General features: G+C 43.6%; 1 protein-coding gene across 1 annotated transcript; it reads right to left on the bottom strand.

Moving 5' to 3' along the window:
• Positions 1 to 4,939: 4,939 nt before the first annotated feature.
• LOC142772291 (membrane metallo-endopeptidase-like 1) lies at positions 4,940 to 8,795 on the bottom strand. Its single transcript, XM_075874488.1, has 2 exons — positions 8,706 to 8,795; positions 4,940 to 5,278 (listed from the first exon to the last, which is right to left on the bottom strand). The coding sequence occupies exons 1-2, from the start codon at positions 8,793 to 8,795 to the stop codon at positions 4,940 to 4,942; spliced, it is 429 nt and encodes a 142-aa protein (XP_075730603.1).
• Positions 8,796 to 9,909: the final 1,114 nt, after the last annotated feature.

Raw genomic sequence — 9,909 nt, forward strand, 5'->3', positions numbered from 1 at the left:
GCGACTAAAATTGTCAATGAGAAAGCTTCGTTTGGCAAGCATGAATTTCGTTTTCGTACCCGCGGTCTTACCATTGTGGTGTCACCTTGTGACTGGTAGCAAAACACGACTGTAAACAGGGCTAAGACGAAGATCAGTCCAAACAAAACAATTATCAAGGTGGCAAGGGTACGTCGACTCAATCTCGTTGCCATATCTTCCAAGTGGTGTCATCCTGCATTGCCGTAATGAACGTGTCAAAAGCCCATGAAGAAACCGTGAAGAATAATATAACATTTTTGAGACACACTGACACACAAGGTTTAAATAAGCTGAACAAATATTCACCTAATATTGAGCGAGTATATAAACTAATTTTCTCATTTTGCTAACAAAGTGTCCTACAAGGACATTCAGCGTTTCGTGAGTAGATTTTGCCATCTCGCTTTAATTCTTCAAGAGATGTTCCACATTTTGTTTCCCACTTCTGCGCAGACGTGATGTTTATAGAAGTTTGGTCACTCTTCAATTGACTCGCTGACTCATCAGAACTACCGCTGACGGCTGCGAATCGCAGAATGACTCGTCCCATCAGTGCATTTTCGGTAAAATAATGAAGAACTCGGTATAATAGCCAGCGTGATGCAAATGGAGCTTTGCACTCTAAAAATATTTGTGGAAGAACTGCGCAGTTACCCCCGAAAAGGGCTTTTTGCTCCTCTGAAAGACGGAATGTGCGCAAAAGATAGCACATATAGTAAACCACTTTGACAAGAAATATAACAATGCAACTTCACAGTGATGCTTTTGAAAGGACTGAAACCAATTTTTATGGTACCTATTTTCTTTAGCGCAATGAAAACTGATCAGTATTGTACGGAAGGGTGAAGAGAGACTAGACAAAACGTGACATTTTGACCTTGCCGGGCACAAAAAATACTTTTTCTTTGTTTCTCCTTTCCAATAATAAGTGCTGGTCCTCGCTGCCTTTTCGTGTGTGAAAGTTGACGACTGCTTGCAGCATTCGCACGGTAAAAATTATGTGGCTAGTGTCAATGTGTTAATAACCTGTTAAAACGGGGTGAAATTTTGCTTATCCTAATTCTCGCATGAATGCATGAAGCCACTTCGGTTTCAGTGCAATGAACTAAATATTTACTTTTTTACTTGGTAGTTTACTTGCCTCCAAAACGTTAGTTTATTTGGTGCCCGCTGCAAGTGGAATTTTTTGTGTAGTATATTTGGGTGTGTCAGAGGAGCCAAACGCGACAAAAATGAATTGTGTCACCTTAGTGAGTGCTTTATTAGATGAACCATTTACTCACGTGCTTTGTTTACAATATTTCTTGCTTTAGGAGGGTCGGCACGTACAATAAATTACAGTTTAGACTGATAAGAAAACGACATAACAAAAACAATGATTGTTAATAAGGGCAGCACCCACTTCATTCGAGCTGCGCCAAATTGGCTCCGCGTAAAGTCGTTCAAACACGTTCTCAAATCAAGTTTGAAAGAAATTCTCTCCATACAACAACTTCAAAAATAACAAGCATTAGAAAATTCGACATTAATAGCCTCACAAAGCCCGACTGACGAAGTTGAAAGCCACGCGTTGTCGGTGCAGTTGTGCATCAAAATGGCAAAAAGAGGTGAAGAAGTGGTTTCGGAATGTATCTAGATTTCAATGACTAAATAATCCGATGAAGTGCAAGCGTTAAAAAAATGGCCCCGTATCTGAATGTTACACTCCAACTGTCGTTGAAATACGATAGTCTTACGCCTGAAGAGATTGAACAAACGTTTAGTTGATGTTCTGTGGAAGAACATCGGTGAATCGTATTCTGGAGGCGCTGCGTTAGAGTGCCTCGAGCATGTAGTGGAAGCGAACGAGCGCATCAAGTCACGTCACGCCTGAGACATGGACGCTATCTGGCAGTTATCCTGGAAAACGAAGTGCGTGGCGTGCATGCTTGTCTCTGATGTGATTAAGTGTAGAACGCAAGGCGACGCGTAGGTGCCATCACCGTGTCATCTTAGCTAAGCGTTAGAAACTCTTGCTTTTTCGTGCAAGCGTTGCGCGGTCAGCGCATCGCTATAAACGCTACGGTCTGTATAATTACACATGTATGCATTTGCTAGTAAAAATACGCACATACAGAATAATGACGTGTTGTCATGGTGCCTCATATATGCGAAATAACTGATTTTTAATTGACAATAGCACAAGTAAGATCAATGAATCTTGAGCAATATTGGTGGGCGTTGCAAATGGGGTCGGCCGTTTGGAGTGTCACTTGCCACTTTGGTGCCGTTTGAAGTACCGTCAAGGGCGGACAAAGAGGCAAATGTACACACAGACAGACAAAAAATTTTGCGTCGAAAGTCTCCGACAAAGACTATCGTTTTTAAAAGCGCACCTTAGCACAAAGAGCCTCAAGAAAGACTCATGGGGCTTCATGTGAAAGGAGTTCGAAGCAACAGACAGCTGGGGGGTTTTCCACGTTCACTAGGTGGATTGCATGAACTGAGCTTATGAGGACTGATTGACGGCTCACAGAGTAAATTTCAAGTGCGTCTACTAGTGAATCTCAAAAGATGAAATTTTCTTCACACTGTCTCATTTTGCGCCACAGCTTGGAGCAAATTGAGACACCTGGGGCCTTTATTTTGTTTTCTACTAAACTTTCAAGCTGTAGCAACGCAGTCAGTTTATGTAGCGCATACCTTGTCACAGAGGAATGTTTGGGCGTCAACGTTTAATGGTAACGAGTGGAAGAAAATTTTATATTCACTACACTGAAAAATTTTGTCTCATTTTCCTTCGCCATACCCTATATAGCAGAGTATATTCAATGCATGGTAACGTCTAAAACACCGTTACACATCTGTAATCGAAATGATTGTATGTATGGCGAAAATGAAGTCATATGCATGCGTGAAAACACATGCTGTAAACCGTGAGTGCGTGAACGATGTCTGTTTGAGCGCACTTGTTTACTGCGCATGCACCACGACTTGACTGGACCGATGGCGGCCGCCAAGTTAGTGCTGCTTCTCACCTCGTAACCCTTTTGACGTTGCACGCCGCACCGAATCAGAGCGGGAATATTTATCTTCAAGGCTCTCCTGCTAGGCTGTGCGACATACAGGTTTTTCTTACATTTGAACATGATTTAACAGTTTAAATCTAAGTCCCAACGGGAAAAGAATGTTGGAATTGTACGCTATATTTCATGGTCTTTTTTGTGTTATTAGGATCTATCAGGTGTTCAGGTCAATTATCAGTCCCTTAACTACATAGCAAAAAGATAGGAATCAGTTAATTCAATGTGCTTGTGAAAATGGCGTATGCTTAATTACCTATATATTTCTTGCTTGTGCGGCGTCAATTTTATTTCTTGCAGTGCAAAGGAACGCCAAGCAACTACGTAAGCAAAAATGTATCAGGTGAATTTCAAAGAAGATATGCATTTCATACACGAATTCTAAACCTTACATTGATAATCAAGTATGCAGGTACGTGCTGATTGTGGGAGCTTGCCTTCACGGAAGGCAGCCGCCATTTGGAAAATGAATAAATAACCAAACACATGTTTGATGTGTTACCCTATTATAGTGAAGAGAGATAAGAATGATCGATATGCAAAGCTAACTCGAGTGCTTCTACCGGCTCAGTTTCCCCAATTTAGCGCAACGGACAATGCTGATTCACGGATTTTTTTTTTCACATAACCATACGGCATAATTATTTTTTTTAACTGGGCAAGGGTACCAAGCAACCGCATGCGTTGGAGTTCATCATGAGCTGAAAATGAATACATTTGTTCCATGCATGCATTTTAAAGCACGTGTTTAATCATGTACGATATATGATGCCTATACATGCAAATATGCACCCGCCATATTCAACTAAAATAAATAATTGAAGTCGCGTGTGCTGTGCTACATCAATACATTGTGAAAGTAGGACAACGTATTGTTGAAAGGCAACATTGGGGTTTCTATAGTCTCAGTTATCACAATTCGTCACACGTGAGCTTGCGGTCATCTGCGGCCGACTTCCAGCCATTCGGGCGACTATTTCAAAAGCATTCGATAAAAATTACGATGTTTCGTTGCATCGAAATTGGTGAATCGATAATACATTTCATTTAGGAAATTACCTTTGGTGATGTGAGAACTTTTCGCACTTTCGACAATGCCGTCTGTATGATGTTTGTCCGAAAATTCATTCAGAGAGTATGAATTTTGTTTTTCATTGTCAAACTTGGTTTGCTTATCAGCAAGAAGCCTTTGCGTAATATAAAAGCAATTATTACTGCAGCTTTTTTTACCACATACTCCTTAAGCTGCAGCAAAATATTTTGTGTGGTTCTTTTTTTGTGAAATGTGGCGTTCCGTTTACGAACAAATATTGATGGGTATAAACGATATGTATAAAATATCTGGGACATTTCCTGTGGATTGAATTATGCTGAATAAAAAGCGTGTAACTGTACAGTGACATTATAATTTTTTAGAGCCCACGGACACCAAACCACTATTAACTGTACCAGTTGTGTACCAACCTTCGTTGTAAAAGTGCCTGTGCGCATCGTTTTTTTTTTCGTGTATTCATAAGCTTCACTTGCCTAGCGTGTACGCATGATCAATTTATGAGGCGTATATAAAATAAGGCACCGACCGTATTGAGCCATTTGAATTATCTAAGCAAAGTTTAGTGAGTTGGAGAAATGGTCTACAAAAACAGGACAGCTAGCATGTGTTGACTTTCACGCTTATATAACCACAGTTTCCTGCATTGGTTTTACGTTTTCGATTGCTACCGCAGTTGGTGTTCATATGTGGATGGCTTTGTTACATATTTGGGTGATATTCGAGTTTGCTTCCGACGAATGTGAAAACAGGAAAAACCACTGTTTTAACAGTAGTGTAGTCCGAAAATGCCGCTCCATCTTTGCTACCAAAATGTGCACTTCTTCCGTGGGTTCATGGGCGTCCCTGCCGCACAGCCGAATGCACTTGAAAACGCGGGCATGTTCATCAGGGGCACAATGCACCGGGATCGTTGTGGTGCGTAGGGACCGTTAGCGACGCTGTTCTGAGCACACCACTTCGCGCAGTTGTTGACGAAGAATAGGCGGTCGGTTGACATGTCGAAACCGGCCAGTCCGACGTCCTTGTATTTTTGTGGCAACGCAGAGTAGGCGGAGTACGCAACTGTGGTTCCTACAAGGTCAGCCAGGTTTTCAGAGTCCAGTGTGTGGTTCAATTTCGGCTCCTCGCCACTGATGGATAGCTGGAAGTAAATGCAATCTCATGAAATGAGCGATTAACGTAATATGTTCCTACAAACTACAGCTGAAAGATTTCAACAGCTCTTATAAACAAGTACAATTCAAATAAATACTTCCGTTGCATTCTCTTCGTTTTACGTGGGTTTTGGAACCAAATTTAAAATTTTACACGTGTTGCTTGTTGTACCATGCTATTTATTGTACTTCTTCTACCGCCTTAGCTTGTTGATTAGAACATGATACGCGGTGATATTGCATAGGGTGATACCACCTCAGCTTTGTCTCCGTCGCTTCTTGTAATAAAGCAAGTTATCTTTCCGCCCACTTTTCTTTCTTAAGATTTACACAACAGTTCAGTCTATTGACTTCCCCTATACTTTCCTTGGCATTACTGTCTCATAGCTAAGACATGTTGCTGGGCTAGTTTGTTGGGGTTCATCATATATAAGGGTATAGCGCATCACGACAAGGACACAAAAATAGAGACGCACGCACACACAGCGCTAACTTGCAACTATTGTTTTATTTGCGATCACACATGCTATATATACAGTAACAGTGGACCGATAAAACCTGGAACATATCATGTTAAGATACAGCACGCCCCATGCACGCATCATCATCGATCGCGACAATCTGAACTCGCCAACATCAAAGTGAAGATTCTAGATACTTCTTTCCTTTAGCGGACAAAGCTATCGAAGCCACACTCACACATTTATCCTTCATTTTGTCCATTTCGAAGGAGGCTTCAAATATTTCACGTATTGTTCTGTCACGGGTTCCAAAGAAAATACGGGTGTTTGAAAACACTGGGACACAACCACACCTCTGACAGTGAAGAGCCAAATGACCAGATATAGCTTTTTGTACGTTGTATTTGTGTTCTCTAAGTCTTTCGTTCACGCACCTTTCAGATTGGCCAATGTACACGCAATCACAAGTCAAAGGGGTGCCATAGAGAACACCGCGACCACAATTCACAATTTTTTATGCGAAAAAAAGCTATGCAAAAGCTTTAATCTATGAAAAAGCTATGCTATGCATTGCTTTGCTAGCTAGCCTAGCTATGCTAGCTATGCAAAAGCTTTAATCTTGAAGGCCTGGTTAAGTCGATCGAGAATACAAAAAAGTGGATCGATATATATTTTTCACGGCGAAAACGCATAATGTTGACAGCCCTTTCCGAGTAATCCTCTCGGAGAATGAATCCTGGCAAAAATGCATTACGGTCTTTCTATAAACAAATTTGAACTCGATATCTCTTGACGACCCATTCTTGGTGAAAAAGTCAGAAAAAGTGCAAGATTTTTTGCAGGCAAAGAAAACAAGAATCTTCTAGCATTTTCAATCGATGTAAAAGATCTTTATTACACCCTCCTTCAGGCCTAGTTGATGACGTGTGCATCGGAAGGTATCGACAGAGTAGGAACGGTTTGATTTCAAAATCACTGCTGGTGTGTCAAATGAACAGTTTTTATAGCTCCTTTTTTTATCCTAAATTGATTTAGGCGAAGTGAATTGGGAACTCTGTGAAGCAAAAAAACGCGATATGTATAGGTTCCTGCATAGCCCCGTGCTTGAGCGACCTATTTTTAGCAAAACGTAATGAGGTCCTTGACGAGCGTGTGAAGCACACCGATGTGATTGTTGCTTTTAAATTCGTAGGCGACAATCTGATCGTTGCCAATAATGATCATAACAATTCTAACGCGGTTGTGACAGACACTGTAATCATGTTCTTGACAGTGTTATCTCCCCTGGTCCTGATGCTTGAAGTACCAAATGACAATTTCATAATATTCATTGATCTTGGGCTGTATCTTTTGCCAGCAGGAGTATCCTGGAGCTATGAACCGCGCGGAAATAAACAGGTTACTCTGTTCACGTCCGCTCACTCAAAATTGGTAAAGCGTGTGGTGATAAATTCCTGTTTCCAAAATTCACTGGTGAAGTAGTGCCACCACAAGCTTGATGTGAGCTTGTGGGCTCAAGCTAAGCGTTTATTGAATTCTGGTTATCCCATGCGCCTGTTAACCGCCGTCGCGGGCAATAGGAGCAAGAGAGGAAGGGCAAACGTCACAGACCAGGCAGCCGTCACTAAGGCAACAAATGTTGCTAGAATGCCCTACATGCATGTTCGCACAACTCGCGAAGAATAGCGAGAACTGCTGGTGCGAATGTAGTTTTTTCTGCTCCAGAACGGTCGCAATAAATGTGCAAAAATGTTAACGCAGACTGCTGCGGGAAACGGGGGTGTAAGATCAAGCACCGGGAAAAATTTGTGGATTGTTGTCGAGGTGTTGTCTATGGCACTCGTGAATGCGTGTACATTGACCAAACTGGAAGGTGTGTGAACGAAAGACTTAGGGAACATAAATACAACATGGAAAAAGCTATATCTGGTCATTTGGCCTTTCACTGTCAGAGATGTGGTTGTGTCCCTGTGTTTTAAAACACCCGTATTCTCTTTAGAGCCCGTGACAGAACTACACGTGCAATCATTGAGGCCTTTGAAATTGACAAAATAAAGATAAATGTGTGAATGTGGCTTCGATAGTTACATCGTAGCACTAGTGTCCACCAAAGCACTTGTACAAAAGCCATCTATTTCCACACGTATCTTGTTCTTGGACATTATAACTGGCGGAGGCATCTGAGGCAAATCTCGTTGTGCGACCTCACCTCCATCGGTCGCGTTGGCTAGTTTCCTCGCGGCGGCGGTGATGACAGGCGTCGTCCCGGCGAAGGAGAACGATGCAGTCGGCCAGATGGAGGCGTCAAACTACAGTCAGAAGCAGGAGAACTGCCACGGTGATTTCCCCGCCGTGAGGTACTCCTGGAATAGGCGAGCCAATGACTGTTGTTGCGACCAGTGCCCGCTGGCGGAAACTCTGATGGGGAACCATATCGAGATGTTGGCTCTCTATGTCGATGACAGAACCGAGCTATATGCCCGGCGATACCGCAACGGTAGCACACAGGGGCTTGGCGATATGCGTTGTACTCCTGGAAGGCATTGCGCCGACGTGGTGGTGCTACGGGTGCATCTTCGTTCCGGTCGTAATAGGTGTTGGCTGGCTGATGGGGGTAACTAAAGTGGTCTTCGTACCTCGGCAGCGGGTAGCTATTGCGCTGTGACTTTGGTGGTGAGGGTGGCCTGTAGTTGCAGTCATCGTTGCCTGCTGCAGCAATTGACACGGAAGGGCGAGAAGGAGGCGGTGCGGGTGTAGGCTCGTACGGCGTCGGGCATGCGTGTCGAGTGAGCTCTTCTCGAAAGATCTGGCGTATTGTCGACGCGAGATCAACCGGCATGTATTTGTCAACACTTGCCACGGTGGTTACATTCGATAGGCGACCGAACTTGGGGGTGATACGTCGCATGTTCAAGGTCTTGAATGTGCGACAGTGGCTTATGACGTCGGTCACCGTAGCAAGGCATTCTTTGCTGAGGAGGAACTGATACACGTCCTCGGCAATGCCCTTGGAAAGGCGGGCAACTTTGTCTTCCTCTGACATAGAAGGGTAGACAATCTTGCAGAGCTTCAAGATTGCCTCGATATAGATCGTGCACGTCTCTCCTGGGATATATATATATATATATTGATGATGATTCGGCAGCGATGGTTGAGTGCTGGCATTTTGAGAGTAAATAAACCCATCACATCCTTAACAGCTTTGGTGGAGCGGTGCTGGAGAATTCACCGTCATGTATCCCGCAGCAGAAAGTCTTCGAAGAAGCAGACGCTTAGCTGGCCTACCCCCGGACAACATCAGCATGAACGACGACACAGCAATCCTGTTGACGTACTATGCTGCTGCATCTGCCAGTGCCACTGACATAGAACAAGGTTGCCGTGGACCTCGACAACCAGACTACTGGGCGCCTGAACCACTAATATTCTCAAGTAAAACTGATGAAGACGTGGATGCTTGGCTAAAACACTACGACAGAGTAAGCCACTACTACGACTGGGGCGCGCCGGTGAAGCTCGTGAACGAAGTATTCTTCCTTTCCGGGACCACTTTGCTTTGATTTGAGAACCATGAACATTTCTTCAATACTTAGGGTATATTTGTTCAGGAGCTGAAGGCCTGCTTTGAGGACATGAGTTCTATAAAAAAGAAAGCTAAGCAAACACTGTCACGTAAAGCTCAGTTTCCCGGCGACACATGCACAACCTACGTTGAAGAGGTATTGAAGCTCTGCCGGATTGTCAACGCCAATATGTCTGACGAAGACAAGGTCTGTCATTTGTTAAAAGGCATAGCCGAGGACGTGTCCAGTTTTCCCATATTGAAAGAGAACTTGAACACTCCTTTTATGTTCAGGCAGCAGTGTCGCGCATTCAAGGCGTTGAAGACCCGGAGAATTTTACCCAAGTTCAGGCGCTTGGACAATGTTCCCAGTGATATGGACGTCGCCGCCTGCGAAGACATTCCCTTCCTCGTACGTCGGGTAGTTCAAAAAGAGCTCGTACGGCTTCAAGCAGGTGATGCTCACCACCAACGCTCGTTCGCCGCGTTCCCTACTGGATGCGAGAGCGCCATGTCGAAAACCGACTGCGCACAGAAACAGAAGATTTCACCCCTCGGCTTTCATTTTCCCCGACGGATCATGGCCTCCACCAGA

Source organism: Rhipicephalus microplus, chromosome 9 (assembly GCF_043290135.1).
Source record: "Rhipicephalus microplus isolate Deutch F79 chromosome 9, USDA_Rmic, whole genome shotgun sequence".
In the NCBI taxonomy this organism is placed as follows: domain Eukaryota; kingdom Metazoa; phylum Arthropoda; class Arachnida; order Ixodida; family Ixodidae; genus Rhipicephalus; species Rhipicephalus microplus.

Bases quoted from the DNA above. Each gene is read 5' to 3' on its own strand.
- LOC142772291 (XM_075874488.1), bottom strand. From the start codon at position 8,795: ATGTCAGAGGAAGACAAAGTTGCCCGCCTTTCCAAGGGCATTGCCGAG. The intron at 5,279-8,705 runs GTGACCGACGTC...ATTTACTTCCAG, and splicing joins GCAAAGAATGCCTTGCTACG to CTATCCATCAGTGGCGAGGA.